The sequence below is a fragment of the Macrotis lagotis genome, chromosome 2 (assembly GCF_037893015.1).
Source record: "Macrotis lagotis isolate mMagLag1 chromosome 2, bilby.v1.9.chrom.fasta, whole genome shotgun sequence".
In the NCBI taxonomy this organism is placed as follows: Eukaryota; Metazoa; Chordata; class Mammalia; order Peramelemorphia; family Peramelidae; genus Macrotis; species Macrotis lagotis.
Window position 1 is genome coordinate 29643185 of NC_133659.1, and position 18847 is coordinate 29662031.

General features: G+C 44.3%; 1 protein-coding gene across 1 annotated transcript in view; it reads left to right on the plus strand.

Moving 5' to 3' along the window:
- LOC141512493 (spermatogenesis-associated protein 6-like) overlaps positions 1 to 18847 on the plus strand; it is a 123286-nt gene that overhangs the window by 99432 nt on the left and 5007 nt on the right. The window contains exons 11-13 of the mRNA XM_074221490.1: positions 1198 to 1288; positions 10694 to 10789; positions 11428 to 11519. Of these exons, the coding sequence (XP_074077591.1) occupies positions 1198 to 1288; positions 10694 to 10789; positions 11428 to 11519 (279 nt within the window). The remainder of the gene's footprint in view (positions 1 to 1197; positions 1289 to 10693; positions 10790 to 11427; positions 11520 to 18847) is intronic.

The window sequence follows — 18847 nt, forward strand, 5'->3', positions numbered from 1 at the left end:
TAGCTGTGTAACCCTTGACAAGTTACTAAAATTCTCAGTACCAGTCTCTGATTAAAAGGGGGTAAATTTCCTTCATTTCCTTCACGGGCTTGTTGGGTGCATCAATTAGCTCATAAAAAAAGTTTTCCAGATGTTAGATATTGTTTTCCTTATTCTATGGAGGTCAAATTTTAGTGTCGAAGACATGGAGAGAATAGTCTGTATTGGCTGCATGCTAACCTTATTGGGGAATGAGTCCGGGTGTGTAGAATGAGATTGCTAATAAATGCAGATGATTAAAAGATTCATAGTCATTGAGGAGTGTCCAAACAGCCCTCAAATGCCTGACCTCCCAGGTGTGGTCATTGGGGCTAATCTGGCATTGTTATGGCCTTAGCTTTGTCGTCTGGTTGGGAAACCCCAAGGGGGAAGAGGCAGAAGGTGGTTTGTCCTGGCCCAGAAGCCTCTAGAAGCCAGAAGCATGACCCAACCCAGTTGTGTCCAGAGTCTAGTTAGAAGCCAGCTGATGGGGCCTTTTCTTCCCTAGGACAAACCCTGCTTCATCCTTCAGCTAATGCTTATATTACATGGGCACTGATGCCAATGCCATCCCTCCTATCTCTTGGTTGCCCTCCAGGTTATCAATTCTTATCTCTCCTAAAATGTGTCTCAGTCACCCAGTAACAGTGAGAAATGAGCCTTTCTCCTGAGTAGCACCTCAGGAACCAGACCAGGCCAGGGCTGGAGCTCTCAGCTACTCCAGCCCATTCCTCCCAGCTTTTCCATATTGACCACTGTCTCCCAAAAGCTCTTAAATTGTACCTGAGCCTCCCTCACTGGGGAGGCCCTTCATCCTGAAGTGGCCTGTGCCAGTATTAGAGTTGTAATCTGAAGATGTGCTTCCCCATTGGACTCCATGTCACCCCTTCAAATACTTGGCTATCTGGGGCTCCCCCATTTGGTACCTAGGCATTTGATTTTTAAAAATTCAGATGTAAAAAGTTCATCTAAATTATATTTTGTCTTTTGAGATTTGTCCCAATTCCTAGGCTTTTTTGCACTCTCTTTGGATCTTGATTATATTATCAGTTTCAGAGAAGGGGTTGGGAAGGAACAGTTGTCTGGAATAGACATTTGGGGATTGAAAAGGGCTCCCTACCTGTCTCCCCACCACCACCTTGTCTACAAATCACATCTCTTTGTCATTTCTGTCCGCAGATATCATTCAGATTGGTACTCGCCTTCAGACTCAGAAGAGGGGGTAAAAAATGTATTGCAATCACATGGGGCTCATCAAAGATGTCTATATGTAAGTGGATGCAGCTTCCTGGGAACTGTGAATTTGTGAAAACCATAAAGTTGGTATTGAGGCCTAAAATCCTGAATTGCTTTTCTACTCTCTTATTTCCATATCATTTTTACCTTCACCACCTCTATGAATTGCCTTATAGAAAAAGCTTAATTAATCAGTTGCTCACTCTATCATCTGTCTCTCTATCTAGTCTTCTATCATTGTCTCTCTATCCATTCATCCATTTATCTATCCATCTATCCTTTCTTTCATCTGTCTCTCCATCCATGCATCCATCCATTCATCTCTCTATCTCTTGTCCATGGATCCCTTCCTCTGCTCTATGGAAGTAGCTCTCTGGTGGATCTCCCTGCCTCAAACCATATTCCCTCTCTAGATCATCCCACACTCAGCTGCCCAAGTGATTGTTCTGAAGTTTAGGTCAGGCTGTGTCATCACCTGCTCAGAAGGAAGAGGGAGAGAGAAAGGGGGTGAGGAAGGAAGGAAGGAAGGAAGGAAGGAAGGAAGGAAGGAAGGAAGGAAGGAAGGAAGAAAGGAGAGAAGAAGCCAGCTTTTGTGGATCCCCTGTCTCCTTTACACACTGTCCCTATTCTACCTTCCAAAATCCTTTGACATTTGCCTCTCCCTATGTACTCTTGGCTTCCTTTAAGATTCAACCTAGACCCCACCCTCTTCCTTGCAGGCCTCCTCATTGGGATCACTTCCTATTTACCTTGAATGTATTCAAGGGACCTAATTATTGACCTCTATGGTAAGGTGAACTCCTTGAAGACAAGGTTTGGCCGCGGCCTTTCCTTGGTAGCCCGAGGTATGGCATGGTAACTGATACAAGTGGCCACTCACCGGCCCCTTGGAGCAGGAGGTGATGAGGGGAGCAGGAGGACATGTCCACCCTGGAATTGCCCAGCTCAGAGAAACAAACCTTATCCAACTAAAGAAATGGGAGGACTTCCTAAAGACCCTCCCCTCAGGCCTTGTGGGGTATGATTTTTTTTTCCTGCCCATGTCTGTATCTTATTTCCCCCAGAGACTAGGAGCTCCATGATAACAAGGGCAATATGTTTCTTCCCCAAGATCAGACATAAGGGTAGGAAGTTGTTTGCTGAATTGATTTGACTTCCCTGAGCTTGACCAAACCCTCCTCTAGGGTCCACTTGGGCCTCCCCGTGCTCCTCCTGCCCTTCCTCTCTGCCTATCATACAGTACCTCGATGCCCACTTTGTGATAATGAATTTACCTCAACTAAACATCTGTATAAAATTGTTGTTGATGTTAACCTCATTTCTGTTGTCCATTTCCCACTTTTGAGTGCTGGCCTCTTTCTGATTGCAAGCGAACTCTTCCTGCTTTTTCTGTCTCCAGGCAGAGAGGACTTACCTATAGGGGAAGGAGAGAAACTAGATTCCATCAGCTCTCATCACCTGAGCTGTCTACTGCCCTTAGAAAACTGCATCTTGAGACCAAACCCCTAGGGATGTTAAGAACCCACCTGAACTGAATCCTTAGTGATTAATAAATTCCTACTTAGTCTCCTCTTCCTGGTGATTCTCATCTCCCAGCTATCATTATTCAAACCTCATTCTCTAACTCCTCTCTGGACTTACTTTAATTCTAGATCTTTCCTTTCTTTCCATCTTGGGACACTCACTATTGACACAGCCTCCCTGGCCTCCATTTTCAGTACTGTCACATCTTCACTCATTCCCCTTGGCTCGCTGGTCAAGGTAGAGGGGTTGAGATATCTCCCTCCCAGCATCACACAGTCACCTCTCCTCCTTTGAGGCTCACCGAGTGCATATCAACCAACCAGTGCTTCAGACCTTCAGACCTGCATTCCATTGCCTGGCTCCCAACATCACTCTCCTCTCCCACCTCCAGCTCCTGCCCTTGTGCAGGGGATTCCAGTCTCCAATTACTCTCTGCTAAACATCTTATCCTCACAGTAGTTCAACTTTCTCATTTCCTGAGGCCTTCTCCTCTATCACACCTCAACTACTGGTTGGGCATTGTGTTCTGGATTCACTGCCATCTCTCATCTTCATCCCTTTGGTGAACAAGCTCAACTCTGCTCCCTTTTTCCTTTATCTTGATTTTTCCCTGCCAGTTCTCAGCCTTGGATTTCTGCCTCCATCTGTGGACTTCTCTTCTATTCATGTGCTCCAGAACCTAGCTGGAGAAAATCACAATACTACTGACTGTGAGTACTCTATACATTTGTGTTCTGTAATTTCAACTGCCCCACCCTGTGACAGGACAGTCCTTGTGCACTTCCCTCATTGACTCTCATTCACTAGCCAACTCTTCCAGATCATTTTGTCCTTTCTCTCTCCCCCCATTTTGCCTCACAGTTCACTGAAAAGTAAATGAGGCCATTCTCAGGGCTTGCACTTCTCCCTTCCTCCTTTCAAGCAGATAGAAGCCTTCTGTCATTGTCTCCACCTTCACTCACCCTGTCTCTGCTGAAGAGATGACATTTCTCCTTATCAGAACAACCATCCATATGCAAAATGATCCATCTTTGCTGGCATATTGTCCCCTCTGTCTTCAGTTGCTTTACTGCTTCTTTATCCTCAAAAAAGCCTCAGTTTATCAATGCATCCCCTCTAGTGATTGTTCCATGCCTCTGCTTGCTTTTGTGACCATGTACAACCAAGACCTCTGACTCCCTTCCTCTCATTCTCTTCTGAACTCTCTAGCCTGGTTTCTGACCTCATCATATACTGGAACTGCTCTCATTAAGGTGACCAGGATCTCTCAGTTGTCCAGTCTAATGACCTGTTCTCCCTCCTAGTCCTTCATGGCCTCTGCAACTTCTGACTCCATCTGTCATCCCCTTCTTGACAACATCTGTGTTTTGCTTTTCTTTCATGCTATCTGATCTCTCCTCATTCTCCTTTGCTGGATCTTAAAGCAGGTGATACCCAAAAACTAACTGACTGTCTCTCCCACCCTATCCCAAGCCCTCTTCTCTCCCTTTCTCTCCCTCTGTCTCTGTGTCTCTGTCTCTTTCTCTGTCTCTCTATCTATCTCTCTGTGTCTCTCTTTCTCTCTATCTCTCTGTCTCTCTGTCTTTCTGTCTCTGTCTCTCCTCACTCCCTCTCTCTGCTTCTTCTGTATTCTCTTGTCTGCTTCTCTTTCCTCTCCTCTCTCTCTCTCTCTCTCTCTCTCTCTCCAGTTTCATTTGTTGATCTCATTTGTTCCCACGGTTTTAATTAAAATCTCTATGCTGATGATTAGCCCCAGATGCTTTGCTGGCCTCCAGTCTGGCATATTCATCTGCCCATTAGGTAGATCTCTGTTTTCAAAGTTTTAAACTTATCATGCCTCACACTGGTCTTATTACCTTTCCCCCAAACCCTACCCTTCTCAGAACTTCCCTGTTGTAGTTGAGAGTATCATCTTCCAACCAGTAATCCAGTCTTGAAACCTAGGATTTCCTCACTCTCATCCCTGCTCTCTAGCCATTCAGTGCTATGTACTCTTGATTTTACCTCAGTAGCATCTCTGTTATAATTCCCTTTTTCTCCTCTGATAATGCTACCACCCTTCTAGTGCAGACCCTCATCACCTCACTCCTGGACTATTTCAATAGCTGCTGGAGGGTCTGCCTGCCTCAGATCTCTCAGACTATTCTCTACTCAGCTGTCAAACCTTGATGGCACAGTATATAGAATGCTGACCCTGGAATCAGGAAGACCTGAGTTCTAATCTAGCCTTAGTCATTTACTAGCTGGTTGACCCTGGCCAAATCACTTTACCTCTCTCTGCCTCAATTTTTCCATTTGTAAAATGGGAATAATGATAACCCCTCCCGGAACTGTGGTGATGATCAAATAAGATAATAATTGTGAAGGCTTCGCACAGGGCCTGTAAAGTTCTAGATAAATAGTAATTTTCATCATCATTATTCCTGTAGTGTAGATCTAAAAATAGCACCACCATCCCTCCATTTGATAAAACCCCAGTGGCTCCCTGTCACCTCCAAACAAATATAAAATGTGTTTGACATTCAGTGCCCTTCTGGACCCAATGCTCCCCTGCCCCTTTATAGGTTTCTTGCTCATAGATCCTGTGTCATTGGCTTTCAATGTCACTTCTGCTCCTCAGCTAGGACCAGTACCCTCCTGATATCCAGCCCTTGAGTCTGCTATCCATCCCTATCTGCCTTCCGGCTTCCTTGAAATCCCAGCTAAAAGCCCACTGCCTGTTGGAGGCCTTGTCTCGTGTGATATCTTCCATTTTTTCCCAGTGTATCTAGTATCTCCATTACATGTTGACTCCCCTCCCTCATTGCACTGTGAGCTCTTTGGGAACAAGGACTGCCTTTTGCCTTTATTATGTTTATCGACTGGCTAACTTGCTTACATTGTGCTGAATTAAGTTATTTCAATTATATGTAATATCTTTTTCTTGTTATTACTCTTCTTTTTTACTGCTTCTGAGTGTTGGCTCTGACAAGTCAATGGGTTGACTTTAGCTGACTCAGGAATCATTTCCACACTAATAACCAGTATTTCTCTCCCATTAAACTCTAAGCTCTTCTCTTCTTTATGATGTCCTTTGTTGCTTGGCATGTAGAGTGCCTGCCATTTCTTTTCTCAAAGAATGTATTGAGGTTACAGAGGCCTGAAGTTTCTATGTTATTTCCAAGTCTTTGGTCTCCTTTATTTCCTTCTCCTGAACCACACTTTCTATTATTTTTCTCCTCTTTCCTCAACTTTGTATTTGAAATCACCAAGTATGAGAGTATTTGTTGATTTGATTTGGGGGTTATTAGAATTCTTCATAGAATTTCTCTGAGCCACCCACTTAGGTTCATCTACCAAATCATTTTCATAATGGTCTTTTTGCATAGAGAAGTAGGATAGGGGCTGGACCTAGATTTCACTGGATGATGAAAACCTCTCTCAATATGGCTTGGCACTTTCTCCATAACTTATGTTCTTGGAGAGCAAGGCAAGGGGCACTGGGAGGTGAGGTGACTTGTCCAAGTTCACATGACCAGGACCTAGGCCAGCTCTCCATCCATTATGCCACACTGGATCTGTAGGCCTTAGCCTAGTGTTAACCTTTTGACACAGACTTCTTCTTGGTAGTTGTCTATCAGGGCAAGATCCAAGAGGGACAAAGTGCTTCTCAATAAAGAGGGGATGCCCATGCACTGTATTCTCTTACCAGATTTCCTGCTAGCTAGGCATTAGACAGATTATTGAATCCTATTAAAATAATGGCATGAGATAATATTTGTAAAATGCTTTGCAAACCTAAAAATACTAAATAAATGCCTGTTATTATATTACTGAAATGGAATGAGCTAATATCTCAAGAAATATTGCCTATTGTACAATAAGGCATAGTCTACCTACTGCCCTTTTTTACTTCTCCAAGGATTAGCCACAAGTAATTCTTAATTTCCCTGAAACTCCCTCCTCTCTTCTGGTTTCTTTTGTAGCAAGAATATCACAAATAATAGGTGCAGCTCTCACAGCAGTATTTCCACCCAGTGTTCTTTGGACAAAGATATCAGGGCCAGGTGGCAAATGGACATATCGAGGTGACTTTTTAGCACTATGTCTCCTTGCCCACTAAAGGTCCACACAGTACTCAAGGTGCCACTTTCAGATTGCCATGGGCAAAATATTCATTATCAAGTATTCATATGCCCCTCCATAGTTAGCTAGGCAAATCTTCCAAAAGAAACTCTGTCGGATGTCTAGGCTGTCATCAAAACTTCCTTTGAAGCCTGGTTGAACCTGCCCAGAACCTCCCTACAGAAAAGGGCATAGATTCATATAGTTGGAAAAAAATAAAAACATCCAGAAAATTCACTGCCCCAGTGAGGAAGGCTCTGGGGACAGTAGTCACTACATCATCAGCTCTTTGGTTTATTTTTCCGGTTTGGGGACCACCTTGCTGCTTCACAGTTGTTGAGCCCTCATTAACCAAGCCCACCAGTGGGCCAAGGGCAGCTGGGCTTAGCCCTAGCTAGGGCAGGGGGAGGAAATAAAAGCTGTGGAACTCCAATGATCTGCAAGAGCTTCTCTAAAATGGATTAAAACAATTACCCTTTTCATTTACTTTTTCAACCCATCATCTTCCAGCAGTCAGGTGAAGTGTAGATGGAACATTGCAGCAGGAGAAGGAACATTGGGGGGTGTACAAACAGGCAATCTGCCTGAGGATCCTAGTCTGGCCATCTCTCTGGCTACCTCCTGTCTTTCTGCAGATCTTCCACTGATCTGATTCAACACACTTCAGACCCCCATCAGGGCATACCAGCCATTTCGTGGGTGCTGACATAAAAAAAATACCCTTGGTATGTGACTAGCATCCTTCCCTTTCTGGACAGTTATAGCCTGATGATGACTTTTAAAATTCTTGAAACTAATCATTTCATCATTATGAACATGACAAACATCAACATTTGTCTCCAATGAAGAACAGAAAAAACCTCAATCCTCACTGGGCCATGGTAGTGGTTTTTGATATTTCAAAATTACCTTGGCAGCTCCAACACTGCCTAACTTATGCCCTTTCTGAACTCTTGTTCTTTTCCCTTTGTTTGTTTGGTTTTTTATGATCCATTAATGATCTTATGTCTCTCCTTTTTCAAGGATCACTATGACTACCTTCCATTTCCTGCTACAACTCTCCCCTGACCCAATTAAAAAATAAAAGGCTGCCTTTGTAACAAATGAGACTAGTCATATGGAGCATTGGCCACATTTGCAGTTGAAAGCCTCATTCTGCACCTCAGGTTGAGCCATGACAATTGATCTCTCACCAACTGTTGTCAGTGTTGTTGCTAAGTCCTGTGTATGTCCTGGGAGCTGGCCTCCCAGATCTGAATGGTGTCCCTACACCAGTTGTCTTATCTAAGGCATCAATTAACTGAGACCACTTACTTAGATTAGGAGGCTTTTCATTACCCCCTTTGATTCTTCTGGGGTGAACTTTGACTCACAGACACCAAGTATTGCTCAGATAGTATTGGTATTGAAAAGATGAACTGGTGGCTCCCAGCAATTTGGATTCATGGGAAGTGCTGCCTTCTTGTTCTCTTGTTCATTGCTGGGCTCGGTTCCCTGCCATCTGTAGAGCCAATCCAAAATGTAGATCTGCCAATAGGCTTATGGGTTTTCCCCTCTCTATAGAAATGGGGAGTCAGTCCCAGGTGTGCCACATCCTCCATCTCTGAGCCACAATTTCTTCACCTGTGGTTCTCTCATGCTCTCCCTACCAGTTCTCAGACATGATTTGTGTTCATGCTAAAAGAATATAGAACTTCCATTCATGCCTTGGAAAATTCATCTGTTTCTAAGTCAGAACTGCTTTTCTGCAGCTCTTGGGAGGGCTGAGTAGATCTAGGTGGTCCCATTCAGTGCTCTGCCTGAAGTTTTTGTTTTTCTGGATGGATATATTTTGGATCAGAGTGTTCTCGGACTTTCAAATGCACTTGAGATGACAAGCCAAACAGCTAAAGAGGCCATGTGGTTTTACTTTCCCAGAATGTGCCTCATCAGAAATTTTATTGATTTCATTGAAAAGTCTGTGGCAAAGATCATTTATCTTAGGTCAGCCTTTTTTTTTTCTTAAAGCACCCATTTCTACAAAATAGTAAGTTTAGTGGACATTTTACATAGTGCTTTGTAGTCATTCTGTCTGATTCCATAAGTATTCATTAAACACTTGTTGTATGTAAACTCCTGCTGGAGGCATGGACACAAAACCAAAATTTCGAGCTCCTTTGTCCCAACAAGGGAGGGAAGGTTCAGAGGAGGCCAAGTCCCAGGAGATGTCATCCAGCTCGGGAATGTCCAGGCCTTTCTGCCTCTTCAGGGAAATGGCCCAAAGTCTTCTAAATGATCTTCAGTGACATAGATTGACACTAACATTTTCTTGGGAAGCAGTAAGTTTCACAACCACTTGGCTGACTGAAGATTGAGAAGAACTCTGCATTACAGATGAGGTGACAGGCTAAGTCTAGGGGAATATAAACCAAGTCTCTTTTAGAGTTAAAGATCAAATTCTGTTTGCTTTCCCATCTCATAGTATTTATTCCTCTGGCAAAAGAGATTTGGAGAAGTAGTCATAATAAGCTACATTCCCTGAAGACCAGTTTGTATCCCGGGAGTACAACCCTGACCTGGCCAGGTCTGTGTTTCTGTTTCCTAAGGCATGGTGCAGGCTGGGTCTGTATTTAATGAGAAGGGACCCATGGATTGAGAATGGAAGAATGAGAAATGGAGAAATAAGCTCTCACCATGCTGTGCTCTGGGGATGCAGCAATGGAAAAACCTTTACATTCTTGATAATGACATCCCCAGTGCTTAGCCCAGGGCCTGCCCTCCATGTAGGCCCTTAATAAATGCTCTTTTGATTGATTTGTTGGTAGGTTGAATGGGTCCCCCTGAAGAACAGGAGAGTTAGAGGGATGGATGAGAGAGCTGGGATAGCAGTAGTGGAAGGGCCTGCCCATGGGAATGAGGCATTAGCTCTGTGGTGTTTGACCCAAAGGGCAAAAGGAGGAGTCATAGAAGATGCAGAAAGTCAACTGAGGTTTGACTAAATGTAAAACTTGCAGTAATTAATGTCAAAAAGGAATGGACTAATGCAGCCACATCTGTGCTTTTGATTGCACCTCTGCTCCAGTTCATGATCTCCCCAACATCCTGTGGCAACTCTGGATGAAGAGCTCTGTGCAAGGTCTTATATCCAGACTGGAAGACCTGCTCTCTTCCCTATCTTAAGTGGTCATCCTCATTCTGCGGGATCTCTTCCCCCCTTTCAGTTGGTAGGACATTCTCCATCTGGATGAGAATGAAGCAGCAGAGTAAGAGTAAGGTGATGCAGTCCCTCTCTGTCCCCCCAGTATCCCCCAACTGGGAAAACTCAGCAGCTCCTACTAAATTCACAGGGTTTTTTCCTTCCCTGCCAATCTCCTTTTCCTCTTAACCCTCTTTTTTTCTGTTTTCTCAAAAAGCCAGGCTAGAACATTTAAAATCATCTCTGAGCTTTTCCTTCTCTTTCAATGGCCACAATTCAAAGACCAGAGCTTTGGAGCATTGGGAGGAATTAGGCATGGTCAGCTCCCAAGCTTCCTCTGCATTGGGGCTCTTTTTTGTGAGGTTCTTGAAGATTTGGGGTCCTGAGCATCTAAGCCCATTTCTGTTACAGCAAACTCAGGTATCAATGTCACTGTCACAAAGGGCAATGGCAGGAGTTGGCCACCTTTTTTGTCATCTTGTGATGATGTTTTCTATTTTACTTGAACTCAGGTTGGACCCAGGGCTTCATTCCATTCCTGGGTCTAGAAACGTGGCCATTTTCCCCAAGAGATTCTCCCCCTTGGCTGTACTACTTTCTTTTAGTTAACAGCACAAATTGCTCTTATCCTCATAGAAAACAGGGGAGACCCTCCAGACGAGTCTAAGTGCTTCCTCTTTGGATCCAAGAGTCACAGATGGCATCAGGAGTCCAGGGGCAACAGCAAAACTTGTGCGTAATTGTCATGTTTTCAGGTTTACTTGGGTTAAGGGAGACTGAAGTGAACTTGGGCCTATCAGGGGTGAGTGGGCATGGTCCTAGAATTTAGAGCTGGAGCCACCATGTCATTTTGTGGATTGGAAAATGGAGTCCTAAAGAGGGGACACGGCTCATACAAAGTCCCCAATGTCATAAGCAGTAGAGTTATGATTTAAATCCACATCTTCTGACTTAAAATTCTTTCTACCACACCACCCTTCCATCCAGAGCTCTAGGAAAAAATGTCAGCAATGTGTTGGCTAAAAATGGTTGGCAAGATTACACGCAGGTTCATTAAAACCCATGGTAAGGGGGCAGCTAGGTGGCACAGTGAATAGAATACCAGCCAGTCAGGAAGACCTGAGTTCAAATTCAAGCTCAGATACTTGATACTAACTGTGTGATGTGGGGCAAGTCACTTAACCCCATTGACCCACCAAAAACAAAAAAAAAAAGCCCAAAACAAGGAAACAAATGATAAATATATGGTGTTATGCCTTTTTCTTCTTCTTTGACAAGAAATTTCAACATTTAAATAACATTTTATGAAATGAAAGCTATTTCCAAAGAGAGGAAAAAAACCAATATAATTATTTTTTGAATTCTTTCAGGATGAGAGAGACCAGGAGAAAGATGAGGAGCTGGATCTGAAAAGAAGTTATGCATATAAAGACTCTGTCTGTGACAGTGATCCCGAATACAGGTATTGAGAGGCTCCAGGTATCTAGAGGCCCTGGCTCTGCAGGCAAAGGGATAGAAGCTCCCTGTGTGGAAAAGGGAGCCTCCTGAGGCTCCCTGGGGATTTCACTGGAAAAGGCCGGAAGGCAGAGAAACAGGTTTCATACAACATTCACACACACACATTCCTCTGAAATGTTTCATCTAAAAGCAAATAGTTCATTGTAGACATTGGTTCTTCCCTTCAGGCCATCGTGGTGAACGGTGTGTATGTGGCTGCCCTAGAAACCTTTATTTTTAGGACTCCATTCAATGATGAAAATGTTCACTAGTTAAAAATCAGTGTGCATTATTTTTAACCCAGGAGAAATGTGTTTTCTAGAAAGAATCTTCTCTTTTTACCATCTCTAAAATTTCAGAAATGTTTTATGAGCCCATTAGGGTTTTTTTTGGCAAAGATACTGGAGTGGTTTGCCCCTTAATTTACAGAGGAGGAAACTGAGGCAACTAGGGTCACACAGCTAGTAAATGTCTGAGGTAGAATTTGAACTCATGTGCTCCTGAAGCCCAGAGCCCCACCCCCTACACTTTGCAGTTGATGTTTACCTTCTTTTTCCTACAGGTCTTGTTTCTCGCAGTGGCAGCCCAAGCTCACATTAGTTCATTTTCACTCTTCACATCACATTACTGACTCACATTGAGTTCTCTCAGAATAGCTGCTGTCTAAGCATGTCTTCTCCCTGCCCCTCGACCTCATCCTCCCTTGTTCTTGGGAAGTTTTGAACCCAAGTAAAACTTTATAGGGATCCTTAGAAAGTTTCTGTCTGATTAGATCTGGCTCACTGACTAGCCTGTCCAGGTCTTCTTGGATCCTGACTCTCATCTACTATTCGTTCTCTCTTCTATTTTGGGATCATCTACAAATTTGACAAGTATGCCATTGATGCCTTTATCTGAGGCATTGATAAACATGGACAAGAGCTCAGGGAAAAGCATAGATCTCTGGGGCACCCCACTAGAGACCTCCTGCCAGCTTGGGTTGGCCCATTAACAACCACTCTCAGTTCAGCCATTCAACCAGATATGGATCCATCTAATTTTATTCCAATCTCCTGCCCAGCTCTCCTTTTTCATAGGAAATACTTCATCAGATGCTTTCCTAAAAACACCTGGTTTACTTGTATTAGAACCCTGTCCATAAAGAATGAGGTTGGAAGCATAATCTGGTGTTGAGATGGTCATGAAGTGAACTTGGGCCTGTCCAGAGGGTCACCAATGAGGAGAGTGGACTGCCATAGAAAACTGAAAGATTGGTTGTGTTGGGCCATCTCTAAGAGATACCCTCCTGCTGACTCAGTGTAGCTGGCCAGGCACCCCCCACCTTCCCACAAGCCCCTGCTCTCTGGGCTGTTCAGCATTCAGAGGCAAAATTGCTCCAAATTTTGTCTCAGTTTCGTTCCTTGCAATGACTGTTGCCCTTTGTTGTCATATGTCTCAGTAAGAGAAATGATTAATTATCAAGCATTCACTTTAGGTCAAAAGCCATGCCATCTTTGCCTTTAAATCACTTGGAAGGGTCTTGTGGAAGTTTTCATGGAATTTTTTTAAATTTTATCCTCATAAACAGATGTTAGACATATAGCCCCAAACAGATTAAAATGTAATTATGAACTATCTAGTTAAATAAATAAAAGTCAATCTGTGGCCCTCGGGGATCTTTGTGCATGGGTTAGTGGCCCCCCATTACTATTGGAATAGCTCCAAGGCCATAACATACTTTTCTGCCGATATACCAGCTAAATTCAGTGAAGGATCTATTGGATAACAGACTCATGATTCATTAGTAAGTTTTAATTACCTATAATAATATCTCATAGCTGGAAAGTTAGAGTCTTTCAAAATTATATCTTGCCATTATGTAATTATGTGCTTTGCAAATCTTTGTAAAATTAATTTTTCAGTTATGAAGCACTTATTTTTCTCCCTTCCACCCACCCAGGGAGAAAAATAATACAAAACTCTTGTCACAAATATGCAGTCAAAGCAACATAAATTCCTACACTGACCGTGAGGGGGGCAATATTCTTTATCATTGCTTTTAAAATTGTGCTCTAAGAATTCTTCATCTTCTACAGTAATGATGTGGAGGGTAAACTTTATTTCTGACTTTACTCACTTTCTTCCACAAGTATTCCCAGGTTTTTCCTGAAACCGTCTCCATTGTAATTTCTTTTTTTATTGATATTTTATTTTTCCAATTACATGTTATGAAGGTTTTCCAACATTTATCCACTTGCTTATCCATATTTTTAAGTTACATAATTTCCTTCCACCCTCCAATCCCACCCCCTCCCCTCAATGACGAGCCATCAGGTGAATATCAAACATACACATTTGGTTCAACATGTTTACAGATTAGTCATTTTTGGAATGAGGAATTAGGATTAAGGGGAGGGAAAGAAAATCATGAGATAGGAAAGAAATGCACGAGAGATTTTTAAAAAGTAAATGTAGCATTCATGTAGATTCAGTAGAGTGTTTTTGGTTATGTTTTGTTTTGTTATTCTTCCTCTGATGGGGATAGCATTGTCCACAGTTGGTCTAATAGGATTGTCGCAGCTCTCTGAACTGCTCAGAGCACCCGCATCCACCAAGGCTGATCAACTCATAATGTTGTTGTTAATGCGTATGATGTTCTCTTGGTTGGTTCTGCTCCTTTCACTCAGCATCAGTTCCTGTAATTATTATTTCCATGCTTATCTAGAGTCTGACCATTCAGAGTATCTTATAAAACCAATAGTATTCTATAACATTCATATACCATAACTTGTTCAGCCATTCCCTAATTTGATGGCCATCCCCTCAATTTACAATTCTTTTATGATCATTTCTTACAGCCCAAAAGCAGCTTCTCATCAGTCATATACCATCCATTCATCCAATCCTCAGTTTATCCACATTTCTGGACACGTTCTACCTCCTTTTTCAAGAGCTCAGAAATGTCTTTATCTTTCCATAATCCTTGGACTTTCTACCTCTCCTGCTGTCTTCTGTCATCAAATCCTCCATCCTTCAGCCTCTGGGTTCATTCCCAGACCATTGCCCCTGAACCAGCTGCTCTCACCTCTTTTCCTCATCTTGATCCCTTGATGAATCAATTCAATTCTATACTTTCCTCTCGAGTCCCTAGGAGATAGGAGCTATTATTATCTCCATTTTACAGATGAAGAAACAGATTTGCTCAGGGTCACACAGCTAATCAGTATCTGGGGCTGGATTTGAACTTAGAGCTTCCAGATTCCAGGCCCATTGCTCTATCCACTTTGTCCTCATCTGAGACTGGACCTCCTCTTTCAAAGCTGGGTCCACATTTCCTAGGAAGGTTGTGAGGAAGGAGATTTGTTAGCCTGAGGAGCTAAAGCAAAGTTTTCCCTTGCTGGCCTGGCCAGGGCCAGGGCCAAGCCTCCTGCCAGGAACCAGAGCTTCCTTTGTGTCGTAACTGCAGCGTGGGAGCCTTGGAAAGGAATTGTGTGACCCACTGAGTTGGTGTGACATTTCTGGGAATGACTTCATTGATCAGGCATGCCAAAGTCAAAGCCTTTGACACTGGGAACAGGCAGGAGGAGGGTGGGTGGCCTTGGCTGATCAGTGGACCTGGGCCAAAAGTTGGGTAGAATGCAGGTGAGTGCAGGGAGGCCCCCCAGATACTCAGTGGCAGCTTCCAGGGGTGGTGGGCAGCACGACTGAATACTGACTTCGTGCAAACAGAGAGCCCCAGAGAACCCTAAGGGGAGCCAAGGGGGGGGCTCCCCACAAGGCTGTTGGCAGAGCTGGTGCTCCCTCTTGTGTTGGTAGCTCCGCCTCCACTTGGCTCAGATCAAAAGAAATGGTTTCAGGTGACATTGGGAGCTACTGAGTCTGGGTGAGGGTCCTGGTGGCAGCAGGCCAGAGCAGAGAGGGGTACTGGAGGAGCCAGGCTTCCCCAGGCTCACCCAGGACCTCTGGGGAGGATGCAAAGCCTGTGCCAGGGTCCTCCAGATGCCCAAGAGGAGACAGATTCTGAGTAATGCTCTCAACCAGATGACTGCAGCCCTGCTCTTGAGGAAATCACTTTACCTGTAGAAGCCTTGGCTTCCCTATCTGTAAAATGTAGGGTGGGCGCAAAGCTCAGACAGGCTTCTCTGAGGGTGTGTGTGAGCCATAAGGAGAATTTGTACCTCCATTTTAGTAGTTAGTATTACTGTGGGAAGGAGAATGTGACTATTGCTATCCCCATTTTACAGATGAGGAAACTGAGTCCCAATGTGGTAAAATACCTTAGCCTAGATCTCTCCACTAATGAGTCTTTGAGTCAGGTCTCTCCTACTGCCTCACTTTGGTAATTCTGCACCTGTGATTTCTTGAGGGTTATGTTTTCCTTTCACTGACATCAATCTGAAGCTGTCTGTGACTTATCAGATGGTGTTGTGCATTGTGATGGTGGTGGCATCCCCTGGGGCCGACCTTGGGGTGCTGGCCCCTTGCCCTAGGGGCTTGCCTTCTCTCAGGTAGCAGCCTGCCCTGCCAGGTTCTGAGCCTTGGCAAGCCTGCAGCCACCTCCATCCCACAGCCAGGCTTGCAATTGGATTTGGCCGCCTTCCCCTGCTGCCTCTAAAGCGATTATGATGTCATCATCATTTAGATGGTCCATGGTGGAAAAGGGAAGAGGAAAGCCAAGGCCCAATCTAAAGGGTTTAGAATGATGCAGTCCGTGGGGCTCCACGAAGGACTTTATGGATAATAAAGCCTAACATTTCTTAAAGAGGAGGAAACTGAGGCCCAGAGTTGGCCCAGGGGTCTAGGACTTGAACCCGGCTTCCCGAGCCTTAAACTCTTGGTCAGTGAATCATACTTCATAGCATCTCATTGTTGCAGTCAGTCAGCATTTATTAGGTACTTACTGTGTACCAGTCATCATGCTAATTGAGCAGTGGGAACACTAATCAAGGTCACAAAAGACAATTCCTGCCCTCAAGAAAGTTAAATTCTAATGAGGGAAAACCACACATAAAAGAAAACTAAAATCTGGAAAGTAGTACAAAATCCTGTCCCCTTCCCCCCCCCACTTCATGAGTCATGGCGGAAAACGTCTTGAGAGTCAAGACAGGCCTCCAGAGAGGACTGAGGATGTAGCAGACCTGGTTCTGGGAGGAATCAACTAAGCAGAGGAAGGGGCTGCGGGACCAAGTGAACTGCCAACTGAGAGGCTCCTTTGCTCTAGTGGAGAAGGATTGGAGGAGGACCAGGAGCAGGCTGGAGAGGAAGGAAGACACCAACTAGACGGGGGGCAGAGTGGCTTGGTTTCCCAGCTCTCATGGCCACGGCCCCCACATTCAGTTTCTTGACTTTTTTAGTCCCTGACAATCCTTCCCTTTCTCCCTTTCTCTCTCTGTCTCTCAGGATTTGACCAATACCAGACCCCCAACTAGAAGTGACCAACATGACCTTTTACAAAAACAATTGTTTTTAAAAATATATCTTTCATTACATTTTCCCTTGTGGTTCTGTGACAGATGATAAACTCCCAAAGAGTGATGTCTTCATCTAGACACTCACTTCTACCTGGACAGCGCCTTGAAAGACATCTGTGTTACAGAAGGCTTGATTGAATCAAGGTTGCCATAACCAGATCAGCGGAGCACTGTTACTGCCGGCCATCTGCTGGAACAGGGAAGCCGCCCCCTGAGCCGCTCTCACATCATCTGTCATCATGACATTAGCCAGACTGCCATTCTCCCTCTCCTTCCTCCAATGTCGTAGCTAGAGGGCTGCCTTGGAGGCCAGCAAGCCCACCTGCCTCATGTGGGGGAAGAAGAAACTGAGGCCTGGAGAAGGGAGGGGCCTGGACCACACACTCCTCTATCCCCATACAGCCTCCCTCGGAGATATTGAAAAATGAACTCCTATTTCAGCAGGCAACCACCTCTAAAGAAGAGAGAAGAATGTGGAGGCAGAATCCTGCCTCTGAAACCAGGCCTCACCATGCTACTTTAATCCGTCTGGGAAGAAGACTCTGAACTTGGCCGGAAGACCATCCCACGGAGGTCTGAGCTGCCTGCTCCTGCTTAACCCTGAGGCCCCTCTTAGCTCAGTCTGCCATTATCCTGCCTTCTGGGACTATGGAACAGAAAAACCTGGGGTAACTGACCCCGGAAAAATGATGGATTGAGTTGAATATTGTCCTTCCAAGTTCTCTTAGCATTGCCTTTGGGCCTGTTCTCTTTATATAAACTGTCTACCAAACCATGAGCTTCCCAGGCCAGAAACCATGTTTTGTCTCTGGTACCCTCCGTCATCCCTCCCATAACCTAGTCATTTTCCAAGGCCTGTTGATTCTTTATCCACAGTGTTACTAGGTGGTACAGTGGACAGAAAGCAAGGAAAATATTTTAAATGGGCATATGAAAGAGTCAGGAATACCCAAGGTCAAATCTGGAGCAAGAGTTAGCAAAGTGGACAGAGAAGGAGGTATCAGTGGGTTGGAAGGAGAACCAGGAGGGAGAGGAGTTCCTGGAAACCTGGAGAGAAGAGATTGTCAAGGAGGAGATGGTGATGGCCAGTGTCAAAAGCCTGCATTTAGGTCAAAGAGAAGGAGGATGGAGAAAAGGCCATTGGTTTTAGCAGCTAAGAGATAATTGGATGCTGTTTTTTCTTGTATTCTGTATTTTTTCCTGCATTTTATTCTGTATATATATATATATACTTTTACATTTACTTACATGGGAAGGAGGGACTAGTCTTACCCCCCATTACAATGTCTGCTCATTAGGAGTCACATTCATTTATTCAATGCCCAGCACCTAGGAGAGAGAGATCCTTAATGATGATGTTCTGATGGGTAGGATGAAGCCCTGGAGCTTCAGAGACTTGCCCAAAGTTCCAGAGGAGATCTGACCTTCCTCTGGCCACATAGCCTCCATTTCCTACTGTGAATGTTCCTTGAGGAAAGGCATCTAGAGGCTGGTGGAGCAAATTGCAACTGTGCCAGCCTAATGCCCACCTCCTACTGCTAGTCTGATCTCCTGCCATTGAGGTGAAGAGCCACTGAAGCAACCCTTCCTTTTACTCTCAAGCCTTTCAATTCTGGCTGGGCCTGTCCCTCAAGAGAAAAGGAAAGTCAGTGAGGCGTGTGATTTCCATCCCCTACTTTGTCTAATTAGATTTTTGCCTAATCTCCAGTCTTCAGAGGGAAAAGGCAAAGTGAAATGGCCTCCCTTCTGACCATTTACCATATGTAGACCACTTGTCCTCAACCCCATCTTTAGAGGAGTGACAGCTTCTATATGAACATATGACTACCTGATCATACCTTAC